General features: G+C 38.7%; 1 protein-coding gene across 1 annotated transcript; it reads left to right on the top strand.

The window, feature by feature from the left end:
* Positions 1-12,160: 12,160 nt before the first annotated feature.
* Positions 12,161-14,844, top strand: cmklr1 (chemokine-like receptor 1). Its single transcript, XM_042421668.1, has 2 exons — positions 12,161-12,223; positions 12,383-14,844. The coding sequence occupies exon 2, from the start codon at positions 12,410-12,412 to the stop codon at positions 13,448-13,450; it is 1,041 nt and encodes a 346-aa protein (XP_042277602.1). The 5' UTR covers positions 12,161-12,223; positions 12,383-12,409; the 3' UTR covers positions 13,451-14,844.
* Positions 14,845-15,050: the final 206 nt, after the last annotated feature.

Genomic DNA, 15,050 nt, shown 5'->3' with positions numbered 1-15,050 from the left:
AGCTGTGGAAACAGATAAAATCACATGAGTCTGCAGTTGAAATCATTGATGAGCGCTAATTCTGTTTTCACTGTGTTGATGCAATTAAACGCCTCACGTCACTTTGGGATTATTATCAGAATGGAACCAACTCATGTGAAGTTAGGCCTCTGTTATCCGTAATGCACTCCTGCGATACTGCTTTTATCTCCTGTATCAGTGTTGACAAATGACTATGATGCATGGACACGGATTACAAGCTAGAAAACAGTTTCCACCGAATATATTGCAGATTTTAAAGAGGGAAACCTGAAACCTGAAACCTGCAACAGCATGATCCTCACACCAGCTGACATGTTAACTTGAAGCACACTCTAAAAATGACCTGTCACTGACTATTAAAATAACACCCTGTCTTTTCGGTACTTGTAGTGCTTCAAGAGGGAGAAAATCCATCTGCCCACCTGGAAAAAAAAGCGACCTGTCAGGGCAGGATATAAATCCCTCTGGCACAGGCGCCTCGCCTCCCCTGCTACCGACTCGCTCTCCTCTCTCTGGCCTCTGTTGAGCCGTCAGTCTGCTTGCCTTACTGTCGGAGAGGAGGCTTTGTTCTGGGTGACAGAGCTGAGTGTCAGAGATAGAGGATCTCGTCAGACAGTCAGAAGGAGAGGGATGGTGGCTCTCTTTCCACTCTGAGTATAGAGGGCTCAGAAAGCAGGGATGAGAGGGCTGTAACATGGATGACAGTGAATGAGAGCTACGCTGGGAGCAACAAGTGTCCTTGACTGTCAGCATCCAACATATCGATCTAAAGGGAGTTTGCTCCAAAATGCAAGATCCACACACTCACTGTCAGACTTACAGCTGCTGTTACAAGACGATTTGGGAGCCTTTTTTTTTCTCTGCTGGAAAGAGAAGGGGACGGAGGGTTGGCCTTTGGTTACCTCAGCCTGTCCAGGAACTCCTCTGTTTACACAAAACCAGATAGATTAAAACACTAGTTTACAGGCTCCAGACTTCACTGTTTCACAAACACTGTAATCTTATGTTTTCTCTATGTCGCCCCGGCAGCCTGGTGAGAGTCAGTGCATGCTGAGAGACTCCCCTCCGCTTTCCCTGCTTACAGGAGCTCAGTGTAGGTCAGAGGAAAGCGAAGGGACGCTGCACACCTGTGGCTGCCTCCCCAGGTGTCAAACAGATAATTACTGGAGCTCTTTCCTTACAGTTTTCACTGCACTGTGAGAAGGGCCAATGTCCATGACACTATCACAGTGGGAAGTTTCTTCTGTTGGATTTTGAAAAGGGCATGACACAAATGATGGTGCTTTTTAAAACGTAGCAGTTTTATTCTTGATTTGGGTCCCCATTACTTGTTACCTTGGCAACTACTACTCTTATAATCAACAAATAGGCTACTACTACTTAAAGTAAATATAATCAAATCCATTGACATTCAGCAAAACCAAAGATATGACTACTACTTATTTTGCTTAGTTATTTTAGAGGTGCAACATGTATTATGTAAGAATTTTAGTTTAAAACATTCAAAAAATTACTAAAATTATCAACAGAATGTAAAGAAATAATAAAATGACTTTCTCGGTTGTTGGTCTGATTTCAATGTAAAGGACTCAGGACAGTTTTGCCGAGAAAATCCAAAGGATGTGACGTTTATGCTCACTCCCGAGTGCCTTGCCTCTCTCTACAAGATGCAACACTAGCTAACATTAGCTTAGAAATAGGGTCCGCTAACGTCTGACCCCGAGCTGGCTTTCCTCCTATAGGACATGTAAGCTAACATTACTGGAAAGCAGGTGAAATATATTGTGATATTGTGGTTTTAGCTGGCTAACATTAGCGCCTCTGCTCACTTTTTTCTCACAAAAGACTTACAGTACCAGTCAAAAGTTTGGAGACACTTTCTCTGTAAGGTGTTATTTGGGAAAACAAAACCCTAATTGTATTTAAATGCCTTCTGTAATGGCTAAATACAGCCTCTTCCTCATGTGTTAAATTACACTTTACAAGCCAAATCACCGGTATGTATACTGATAGAAACAGTATTTTATACATAATGCTCTACTTTAATATGTAATGTATTTTATATATAATGTTCTATATAATGTATTAATTGACCCTCTAAAATGAAGCAAAGCCTGCGAGCTCGCTCAGGCAAACAACTTGAGTTAAACTGCTACACTGACTACCCACACTGGCTACAACATACAGAATACTTAAAACTCTTTATAGTAAGGTGGTAAGCTGTCACTGCTCTGCTCCCACTGCTGTTGCTCATCTGACATCTTATAAATAAGCTGCCAACAGTCTATCATGTCCAGGAGCCTCCTCGGGACTTCACAGAGAAACCTTGAGTTGTCCCACTGAACTTACAGCTCACAGGGAGTCTGTAAAATGCAGCAATACATAAACCAAGAGGATTATGGATAATTAATTTTACTGGATGGATGTGTAGGGAGGGAGGGTGTGGGTGCGACTTCTCGCCTGCGGTCTGGAGAGACTGAACATGATTAATTCTCTTTATGCTCCTATCTGTCCGTCCTCTGCCTCTCACCGTCACAGCCGCCCAAAGGGAGTCATTTCACATAGAGACATCCTTTATGAATGGCTGAACAAAGGAGATGATTTGTGTATGTGTGTGTGTGTGTGTGTGTGTGTGTGTGTGTGTGTGTGTGTGTGTCTGTGTCTGTGTATGAGGGAAATATTTGTCCTGGAGCAGTACAATAGGGAGGAACAGGTTTTGGTGATAGGCTTGATGTGTGGTCATATTTGCTTGTTTGTCAGCTGTAACCTCAGATTAGAGAAACTCTCCCTTGGGCCCGGTCTCATGTGTTCTGTCAGGGTCCTGAAGGCTGGTCACCTGCTCGAGGGCCTCAGCAGAGCCAACAGGTGAGAAAATTATCTAGTGGAAAGACAGGAGGCAGAAATAATTAGGTCTCCACTGAGGGGCAGCCATTAGGGACCTCCCTCAGGCGGTTTCTTGCTGTTTGACTTATTATCTCACTTCCTTTCAGGGGAGTGGGTGTGCAAGCCCCCGGCTCTGTCAAATGTACCAAACTCTAGCACTAACAGGCACATCAACACACAGAAATGACTCAGCAACCCTTGGCAGCTCATTATTTTCTTCACCCACCAAGAAATGACTAGCTGTTGACTTTCCTTGGTTTCTTAGGTAACGTAGAGGGGGTGCACAAAATAAAATTACAGCACCTTATAACAGGATTAAATAGAACACAATACTACTGGGTGACACTATTTGCTTATCTGCGCTCCCCTGAAATTGCTTGCATTTGGCTGTTTTGTACCTTGTGGTTTTGCAAATGCAGGCTGCAGACAGTGTGAAACTAATCACAGTGTCTGTGTGGGACTTCTCTCACAGCTCCAATTTAGATTGAATTTTAAACAGATTGAAACATGCAATACATGTGATTTGAATTTTAAAAAAGAAGTTCTTATCTTGATATTTTCATGTTTGAAACCTGTATTGCCATACTAATTAAAACTTCCATGTGTAAACAAGGTTTTAAATATGACCTGATGAATAAATTTAAGACTACAGTGTTGGTAAAAAAAAAGCTCCCATATGAAAACCAACATGCTTCCTCATGTATCAGAATGATCAGTGTATGTTGCTGGCAGGTGGTTATTTGAGCCTCAGAGGCATCCAACGCCAGTGACATCTGATTAATCATTGTGGGCCCATATGGTAATCATACAAGGAGCCCATCTGCAGGCTGACTTCATCATATAAAACAAAAACAAATAACCTGCAGCACCTTCTTTTCCCTCCACCTTCACATTTGCGAGTCCTGCGTGCCAGAATGTGGGTTTATTATTGTTTCCCACAGTCCTGCACGCTTCACAGGACGAAGGGCCTCGACCCAGCTGCTTTCTGTCATGTGTAAACAAAAAAAAAAAATCTCTGATTGTTGTTGGAACGTATTGCAAATTATTATTTTAAGCGCAGTATCAGAGTTTAGTTTTACTCTGATTTATGTGAAGACAAAGTAAGCTGATGGATATATTTATTATATGTTTATATTTTTTATACAGTATTACTAATAATACGACATTCTGACTACAAGCAGAAATCCTATGATCATGAGCCTCGGTCACTTTGAGGATTAGAGTTGCTAATTGACTTTTTCAGTGCCATAGGATCTGTCTGATCACTCTAACAGGATTTAGATGGTTAAAAGCTGCACAGATGATCACATAAAACCACACACCCAAGGCTATATTGGATTATCATAGCTGCATAATTTAGGACATTTCTGCTCTATTCTATTAGTTGAATTTCCTTAATAAAAGCTAGTTTTCTACGCAAGGCTTCGGTGTAGGATATTTACTTTGGGATATGTGTAAAAGAGATGCTAAATAAGAGATTATTTTTCTCAGTGGACACTGATAACTGTGACTATGGATGCAATACCCTTAGTGTCTCCTATCTTTTGAAATGTGTATACCTGCAGTAAATCTTTCAGTTGGCGTGCTCAATAATATAAAAAACACGAACACATTCACAGATAGATCTTCCAACAGTGGGTGTGATGTCAAGACATTTTTAGCTATTTCAGATGTCTTTTTTCAATTCACAGTGGCAAGAAAAGGTACGGCAGATAATGTACTTGTTAGATGAAAGAAGATTTAAAACCCTCTGATATAACAGTTAAAGTTTTTGCAGGGGTCAGGGGCGTATTAATAAATTAACAAGCTGCTTTGATGCTGCAGTCTCATTCATTGTTTTCCAGACGGTGTAACGATAATAAAACATCCAACAAGACAGAGGAGGTGACTGAAGGGTGGATGAGCATTTACAGAAACATTGTCACAAAGCAGTTTAATAACTAAATCAAGGCTGTCATTGTAAATACATGTATAACTACATAACTACTGCAAAATTGTCACATCTGGATTTTTGATATTGTTGTAATTCTATTATTCCAGCAGCACTGGGCGCAACAGTTTCCCTTAAGCTGTATGCTGGTGGGAACGTCCATCAGTGGTCACCAGTATAGACCGTGTTGTCATGTGTAAGCTGTGTCCTCCCTTAAAAGCAAACAGGTCAAAGGCAGCAGGTGAGTGAAGCAGACAGACGGTGCTCTTTTCCAGCCTTTCAAGCTCTTAAGTTTTCTGTGAAGAAGTGTTTTCGCCTCAGTTATTCCTGTGTCACATGACCTCCACTCCTGCAGCGGAGGGTCACAGGCTTTCGACCCCTGTCAGCTCTTTCTAGTTCATATATTTCCAGTTTGTCACAATGACAGAATAGTAAGCAGCTGTGTGTGTGTGGAGTTTTGTATGTCAGCAGAACTGAACTCGAGGGAATGGGATCTTGATGATCTGCTACTGTATAAGTGTGGGAACTTTTTTTTCCTCCTCCATGTGAGATGAATAACTTGTCATGTCAGAGTGTGGAAATAATGTCAAAGATGATAATGTAGCTCATCTCCTCCTCATTCTGTGGTCTGATGGATAAAAGTCTGTTAATATAAAGATTTAAAATGGAGTCATGCTGGTCCATCTGTGCATATTACGGTTGGCAAACATCCAACTCTAATCCCTCTTAATATAGAGTGTGTATGTATGTGTGTGTGTGCATATGTCACTGCATGTGTGTGTCCTCTTTCCTTGTCTTTCTATTTAAATTACATAGAAAAGACAAATAAATATTCATGACTGAAGCTTCTTTTGATCTCATCTCAGTTTTCTGAAAGTATATCAATTTCTCCCCAATGTGATAAGTGTAGAAATGTAATATAGAAATCAATAAAGTGTCACTGGATTTACCTGTATTCATTACATCACTTTAGATAACAAAGAGAACAAATGTACAGCTTCTACTGGGCATGAGAAGTCAAGAGATGCTTAAAAGTCTATAGTTAAATGTACTCAATATCAGTGTATAATATAGTAATATTCCTCTTGAAAGTGATTATTTATAAGAGGAAGAAGAATTCATGGGTATAACGCAAAACAAAGCACTTCACGTAACAGTCAATTATCTTAAACATTTACAATTAAGCAAGGATCAATACATAAAGGATACATTTCAATTAAAAGAAGCGAAGTCAAACAGCTGTGTCTCAAGATTTAATTTAAAAGTGTCTACAAACAAAAGCTGCATGAGGAAAAATCCAGATGCTCAAGCATGAGGATCAACAGTAGGCGACCTGGTAGGCACATATCTCTTAACCATATGAGATAAGACAATGTAAAGATATTCAGTGCTTTGAAAACCAATTAAAGAATCTCAAAATGAATTCTGCTGCAGACAAGTAACCCATTCAACGTTTTTATTGCCAGGTTAAAGGTGAAAATATCCACATGACACCAAACCTGTGGCCTATTTCCGATGAGGACGACCAGAGTCGATGATGCTCATGTCACATTCAGAGCAAATCAATATCTTCTGCAGTCAGAGGTGAACTGGGATCTGATAATTGACTTGCCTGCTTCACTTGCAGCTTTGTTGATGACAGACTCTAATTAGACACTGGGGCAGTCAGACATGAGTGCAATAATATATGTACACAAATGAATCCTGACATTTTGTTTGTGACTGCCTGGTGCTGCAGGAAGGTTGGTTAGGGTTAGTTTTACTCCAGCAGGGAAAATGAACGACTGTCAGAAACTTTTCTGTCATTCTCCGAACTGTCTGTCAGTCATTTCAACCTACAAGGAGGATAAAACAAACTATATTATTTGCAAATGTTTGCTGTGGTTCATGTCACTGCAGGAATTTCAAACCAGCTCCTTCTGTTATGACCTAGAAGGAAATTGTACCTTTCTTGTGTGTAAAGACTGACTGAGAGAAACCTGTGCATATAATGTACCAGCTCAAAGTGGAAAGTGAAATTAGGACTAATTTTATAAACATTTCATGAACATTTTATTGCTCACGCAGGGAGAAAGAAAGCAGCAACCTCCACAAAAGGGCTGCGAAACCATAGCGATTCTAATAATAACAGGCAGAATTGAGTTGTATGAAGTCACTTCCTGAGGTTAATGCTGCTGCTTTGTTCTGTAGATCATTTCAACACATGATTACTATCTATTTCTGATACTGTGATTCCATTTTAATCTGCATTGTGGAGGTGGATTTTAGGTAAGAAGATTTATGCTGCATTTCTGCTGCTCTATAATCTATATAATGGGTTTCAAGCAGAAAACACTAATGTAGCTTTAATGCTCAAGTTGCTTTAAAATTCAATTCATACGGCGCACTGGCTGGCAGGAGTGGAACCTGATACGGTGGAGGGTCCTCCATCAAACCGCAGGGGAGGAGGGCGAGACAAGTCCTGATTGCAGGCATAATCATAAATGTGACTAACAGCCAGTTGATGGTTTGTTTCAGGTTTGAAAGCTTGACTGTGACTGATTGGTATCCAGATGTTTTTCACACTGGAAAGTTCCATACATGAGGACACATTTCACTGAATCGCACATATGTTGTTATTGTCACGGCCGAATCTTAAGGACTTGAATTTATACTTCAGACTTATCTGAGGTATAAAACCAGCCCATAGATGAGTAATGCAGATGATGAGCTGTGTACATTCATCGGTGGAGTTGAGTAACTTTGACCATGGGGACTCCATGGAAACAGCAGAGTTATATAAAGTCATGATGTCAGGGGTTATGAAAAAAAAAGGAAGAAACGGAAGAAATCACTTTCATTTCCTGAAAATATGTAAATCCACAATTTGTCATTTGACTCTTGATTCCGAAAACTGGACTAAAGGAAAAACATCAGACACACCAGCAGAACCACATGAGACCAGGCTTCTTATCAGATCAGGAGAACTGCATTAACTATTCTGCAGCCTTTTAGAGAAAAGTGGAAAGTGAATTATGTGGCACCACAATAGAATAAATCAGTTATGAGCCTGACAAACAACAGAGGAGGCCTGAGGAAAGAGTGGTTACATATTTCTTTCTACTTGCTTTAGGCTGAGACATTCAGTCACTCTGCTTCGTCACTTGTCTCTTACTACCAAACGTTCATAGGTCCACTTATGTGTAAAAGTTTGACTCTCCTGTAGCACAAAATGAGCAGAATCTGTGAAAGATTACTAAGATTTTTGATCAACCAGTTACTTTTCTTGGAAGAAATTTCAAGTTGCGATGTTCAGGGTGGCTTAATCTTTTGTCCCCCATCACTGACACTGTAAGCACACTGGGACGAGATCTTTTAATGGTCAGTATGAAGAGGAAAAATGATTACAAGGAAGAACTATTTCAATGTTCATTTGGGTACCTGAATAGTGTTTTAAGACAGACTTGAAAAATTGTGAACCTGTTCTTTAAAGCCAAGATACTGTAATAAAACAAAAGTAAGTAAACCTGAAATGATTTGTTTCTGGAGAGCCAGTAGACTGTCTGTGCAGTAAATCTACATCAGAGGGAAAAGTTCAAATATCATATATATATATTCCATATTATTTTAGGTACTCACTTTATTTGATAAAGTAAGCCTTAAAAAATACAGGGAAACACTGAAACAATACCAAAGATTTATTATCCAGAAGTTTGCAGCTGCAAAATTTGAAATTCAGCTTGTGTTTTGATTTTTCCAAAATACAGAAGATTGTTCTCTGTGCTCAAGGAGAAAGGAATTAAAAATGAAAACAGATGAAATATGCCTAATCCTCATCTTTGTGTGCAACTCATGTAAAAACTGAAAGTTACATTGTTGCCCAGTGTGGCACTAAATAATTACAAGGTCATGCTTAATCCAGTGTGCTGCTTCCAACTTTACAACAAAACTCTGCAGGACTTCTGCAAATAATCGAATGAAAGATAATATAGTACTTTATTTTTTATATTCATATTTACAGCACCTGAGACTCTGAGTGAACTCTGATGCAGCACATCTCTACTTTCTCTTGCTGAATCAAGGGTGTTGCTGTGATGCACTCAGCTTACATACAATGGACACAAAGCTGTTTGTATACATTATAATGCAGAACGTATCAAGGATGAATGTGGATTTAAAGCCAATATGAAAACCTCCAGTGTAGAATTCATGAAACCAACAACACGTCGTGCTTCAAATTTAGATGTAAGACTCCTTAAATCAACTGTTTCTAACCTACTTGATGACACAATTTTTCTGTATTTTTGAGTAAAATTAGCAAGAAAAAAACTATTATCTTCATCAAAATGTGAAACATCTTCTCAAAAATAAAGCAGCATTTCCTTAGAGGGCCTGCTTTGCATTTGTCAGTGAAAGACTACCTGCTTATGGTGTGAGTTTGATTATTTATAACCTCAGTCTTCGTTAGGAAATGTAATCTGCAGGGCACCAGGAGGTCTCTGTGTCCTCTGCGGTGAAAGTGATTTTGCTGAAATGCATCGAAGTAGATGAGGTAGGCATGCTGTATGCAATTAAACATTTCCTAATTTACCAGAGAGCTGCATGTGGTTCAGGATTTACATGCCTAAGATTGTTTCCTGAACATATTGTAAAATTGCCTGTTCATTATAATAATCAAGATAAAATTAAGAAGCACATAGGAGGTCCAAGAAATGTTTTCTTTACTGAACATGAAGTGAGTTTTGAAACTTATGTGCTTCATCGGCTACACAACGAAAGATTTTCTCTTTTAAGATTTGATTTTATGTGCAGAAAACTGTTTAACATTGTAGCATACATTGATTGTTGCTCTCTTCTGTAACCTATTAAAGAAGAAACAGAAGCCTTTACTCAGCAGCAAATATCATCAGATGGGAAATTGGGTGTTTGGAGACTTCCAGCTCATCTCCTTTCACTTCTGTCTCCAGCAAGAAGCTCGCTGTAAGGAAAAACCAAACAGAAGCTGCAGGAATCAAATCAATTACTGTGGAATACAACTGGGAAAAATCATTTATTTTTTACAAGGTTATCCGCTTCAAAGATGGGCAAAAAAATGTAATTACCCGCCTAATTCCAACAAAGTAAACTGCAGTACAGCAGTAAGAGATATATTTCATTATGACATCTCTGGAGACATGCGGTTTTACGGCTCTGTTATAGCACATTGATCTGCGGTTGGGTCAATATTATGAGGATGTCAGCTACATCCTCACAGGGTGACCAACACAAACACTCTCAGTGTGTATGCTCCAACCACTTATAAAATGCTGTATTTAACAGTATTTTGTTTGTCTCTCAGGCAGCATAGTAAAGGTTAAAAAAACAGCAAATGACCAGTTTAGAAAATCCTTCTGTTATTTCAGAGAGCAGAAGAACACCTTTGACGTTTCAGACCAAGTGTTTTGAAACTTTGTTATGACAGAGAAGGACATACAGTAATAAAGAAAAGAAATGGGCAAAAGAAATTATTCATAAAATACCATTAGGGGTAGACAGAAGATAAATTACATGATATGACTACAGCAGATGCTCTTGTTTTTTACACACACACACACACACACACACACAGAGTTTTCTTTGCTTCCTAAAACTGGGGAGAGTACAAGATGTCAGCACGTAAACAAACCTTAAAGCCTTTTCCCCACGTTAATACAGTAGTTCTCATTGTGAAACACTGCAAATGACAGGGGTTTTAAGCACACATCAGTTTTTTTTTTTAAATGTATTGGTGCTTTCTTCCATACTGTTTTAAAAATGTTAAGATAGTGGTGATGTTGAGACAATTGTCATTTTTTTTTATATTTTAAAGTTAGAATGATTGTATTTCAATCTGAAATTCGAACTGTATACTCTAAATGCAAGAAATCCACAAATTTATTCATAACAAGATTGTCAAATACACAGTATCAGTCCAACTTTTAGACACACCTTCCCATCCACTTGAATGAGAAAGTGTGTCCAAACTTTTTACTGGTACTGTATATATATATATATAATATATATACCACACACACACACACACACACATACACACACACACACACACACACACACACACACACACACACATACACATACATACATACATACATATATATATATATATATATATAAATACTGGTGTTGTCCTCTTTAGTATCTTTTGTCATGAAGACTTTTGTCATTTTGTACCATGAGTAAAACCTGCTCATCCACCTTAAAGCACACTAAGATATATCAAGTGGAGATAAACTACAAAAACACAGACCATGCCTTTCTGTAGTATCACCTTCAAGGTTAAAATAGATTCTTCATCTCAAAATCATTCTTATTTTTTTTTTTAGATATGATCATTTCTGACGACTTACGACTCAACTGTGACATAACTATACAACATTAGCTTAGTTTCTCATGGAAACTTTGAAATCAGGACTTGAAACCAGTTTCACATCTGCAAACGTTGTTGTTCTCTTCACTCATGATAACCTTTTCCAAACTGAGAAGCTTTGCCATCTGTGGTTTGTCTTCTCGCAGCTGTTCCTGCTGCTGCCTCCTCGTTTTCAGAAGAAGCACAGAACATCGTGGATGGATGCATCTGCCTAAATGATTATGACTCCGTGAAGCAGCAGGACAACCACAGAGAGTCAGTAAATGAAGACGATGTCTTCCCTGGCCTGCGTTTACAGCAGCTGTTGCTGTTTGTGCGAGTTATTAGAAACATCTGTATCAGCTGGGGTTGAAATATCAAATTAAAGTCAGTGTGTTTATTGTTGTGAGACCACCGTCATCTCACCCAGAGCTTTACGGTTTTATGAACATTGCGGCCTCATAAGCCTTCCTCCTTTGTCTGCTTTGAACACACTGATAACATGCATCCGGCAGAGAAAAGGGAAACTTCCAATACCCAAAAACATCAGAGCCATTTTACAAAACTCTGACAGAGGAGAGTACATGTATGTGTAATAATGTTTTCACAAGCCAGTGGATATATTTGGAAATACTGAAAAACTGTAATACTTAATCATTTAAAGACTTACTTGTAACCAACAACAGTGTAAGAAATTATTTTTGTTGCTGTGATGATGGCTAAATTGGGAGTTTAGCATAATATCTAAGAACTTAACTTTAACTATAAAAAGTTTTCCACATGGGAAGTACATTCTAACGTCATCAACAAAACAAATCTTATAAATGACTCAAGAGTCCTTTAAGATGTAAGACTTAAAAATGCAGAAATGAAAGTGTTCAGGGGACTTAAGTATTGAGACACCCCCTAGTCAGCTGATGGTGGTGAATGTGGTGTTAACACAACTAAAGGAACCACACAAAGCTCATTGGTCACTCAGCTCCGGAAAGCGTCAAGTCAACAGCAGTGGAAGAGCCGCACAGCAGGTATGACTTTGTTTAATGGTTCAAATATTATATTTGCAGTTAATTTAGATTAGTATATTTTATAATTTAATGAGCTCTGTTGGAAAGTTATGTACAGTCTTACCCATGCAGATCTTTTGGTCATTTTGAATGTTTTTTGTTTTGTTTTGTTTTTTACAGACATTTTAAAGATACTTCTGTTCTTTAATGGAAATGGACGGATATGAATATGTCTTGGACTACAACTACACTGACGAAGGCAATTTCACTCCTCACGAGGAGTCAGTTTTTCAGCACAAATCAACGTGTTCAAAGGAAGTCCTGTGTGTGTCTTTGCTGGTGGTCAGTATAATCATTTTTCTGCTGGGTTTTTTCGGGAATGCTTTGGTCATCTGGATCACTGGCTTTAAGATGAAGAAGACGGTCAACACTACCTGGTACCTGAGCCTCGCAATCTCTGACTTTGTCTTCTGCGTCTTTCTCCCGTTCAACATCACCCACACGGCGATGGATGAGTGGATCTTTGGACGCTTCATGTGCAAGTTCACCCCCTTGGCTATGTTCGTCAACATGTTCAGCAGTATCTTCCTCTTGGTCGTCATCAGTGTTGACCGCTGTATGTTGGTCAAGTTTCCAGTCTGGTCCCAGAATCACCGCACTGTAAGGAAGGCATCTGTTGTTGTTATAATAGCCTGGGTTGTCGCTATCGCACTGAGCATTCCCTCTACAATCTTTCGAGATGTTCACACTTATCTGGGCAAGACCTCTTGCTACAACAACTATACATCAAACCCGCAAAGTCACAGAATTATTGCATTTAGCCGTTTCCTAGCAGGGTTTGTTGTCCCTTTCATCATCATCATTATCTGCTACTCTGTCATCATCCTCAAACTTCGCACCAACAGGATGGCCAAATCCACCAAGCCCCTCAAAGTCATGACTGCCCTTGTTGCTGCTTTTTTCATCTGCTGGCTGCCCTACCACCTGTTCATCCTACTTGAGCTAAACCATCAAAACTACGACCACAACATTTTAATAGTCGGACTACAAGTTGGCACAGCTATGGCCGCAGCAAACAGCTTCCTCAACCCAGTGTTGTATGTTTTCATGGGCAACGACTTCAAGCGGAAGTTCAAGAGTTCTGTGCTCGCAAAGATGGAAAATGCGATGGGAGAGGAAGGCCGCACCACAAGCCGATACCTGTCCAGGTCCAGCTCCATGGACGGCAGAGCATCAACGCATATCTAGAGGTCTCAGATTTGTTTGCTCATTTGCCAATAAAATACTGTTTTCAAACATGCAGTTAATTACCAAAAGATATGAAATATGTTTTTTTTAGTAATTAAAAAAACACTCATGGATTAAATTTGTAGAGATTCACTGTACAAATGAACATTTTTGTCCTGTTTTTCCACAAGAGCAGAGAAAACTACTGCAGTTTAACCTCACAAGCACATCGTGTAGTTGATGAATTATCTGTTTCTGTGTGTTATAGAAATCTGAAAAATGTGAACTTGGCTCATGTTGTATTTCAGGATGGGTGACATCAGTCTCACTCAGCAGAAGGAATAGTAACTGTGGAAAGTTTCTAATTTTAGCTGCAGCACAAATCTTTTGTTGTAAATACAAGGAATGTAAAATATGGAGTATATTTTCTGATAATAAATGCATAAAAAATTATTATCATTATATTTAGCAATGTCTTTCTGTAGTAAAATTACACTCTAAGGGTTTGTCTCACTCAAAATAATTTGCGAATGTTCATGATCACAAATGGAAGCAGTGTCATGTTTCACAAATATTAGTCACTCGCAAATTGCAGATAAACTGTGAGTCCTGCAGGGCTCACGCATGTTCAGTTATGGGTTACAAGTATGCAGATCATTTTGATTAGTCAAACATGTCAAAGTTCATTGCTGTTGATGCAAATTTGGCAAAATGGGCTCCAGGCTTTTGGCAGTGAGTTTATGCATTGTTGTTTTCATTTGTTTAGCATTTGAAATCACTCAGAAACTTGAGTGAGGTTTCCTTGAACACTGAAACAAAATGATAAACACAAGGCCATGCAAATTAAAAACACACGCTGACGGAAAAAGAATTGAGTTCTGGTATTTCCTTTTCATGCAGATAAAACCTCAACTGGCCTTGCACTCAAAAAGAGTTGTTCTGTGGTTTTATTTACTGACACAACAGCATGCAACAATTTTTGTGTTGCAGCATCTATGTACATTGTATTAAACTGATCCAAATACAATATGCAAATGGGCAGAGGTCCGTTTTTGAGATGTGTGCTGTGATAGTTTTCATAAGAAGAAAAGCTGCTGTTTAATGATTAAAAATAGGAAATTAACATCTAAAAGAATTAGAGAAGTACATATATAGTCAGTTTCCTCCACTGATCTGTATACTGTAATTGGTTTTGGACACAAGTTTATTGTGTGAGGTGAATGTCTCTTAACAACTCAGTGCAATAATCACAATGCTGTATAAATACAACACACCCAGCTTGTTGAATGGACTTGTGTTTTTGTCATTTCATGTATGAAAGCTGTACAATGAGTGTGTTACGTGCAATAGATGTTTAAATGTGTTTTCTCTCTCAGTCTCTGTTTTCTGAAATAAAGATGCAATTAATACAATCACCTCTTTGATTAATGGTCTTAATCTCTCAATACTGAGGCACATTCACTGCATTTTTAATTTATGTGCCTCAAATAAATTAAGTAATCACTTCATTATAATATTGCATATTTCATTGATATCTCACTTGCAGAACTATATTGTATATAGTGCAGTGACATCATCACTGTTCACCAGTGGTCAGTGGAGTAGTGTGGCCTTTTTACAC

The sequence above is a fragment of the Thunnus maccoyii genome, chromosome 9, assembly GCF_910596095.1.
Source record: "Thunnus maccoyii chromosome 9, fThuMac1.1, whole genome shotgun sequence".
In the NCBI taxonomy this organism is placed as follows: domain Eukaryota; kingdom Metazoa; phylum Chordata; class Actinopteri; order Scombriformes; family Scombridae; genus Thunnus; species Thunnus maccoyii.
Note: the sequence above shows the minus strand (reverse complement) of the source record. Positions and strands in the feature narration are given on the sequence as shown.

What these genes read in the sequence shown, in the direction of transcription:
- cmklr1 (XM_042421668.1), top strand. Translation starts at nt 12,410, where the DNA reads ATGGAAATGGACGGATATGAATATGTCTTGGACTACAACTACACTGAC.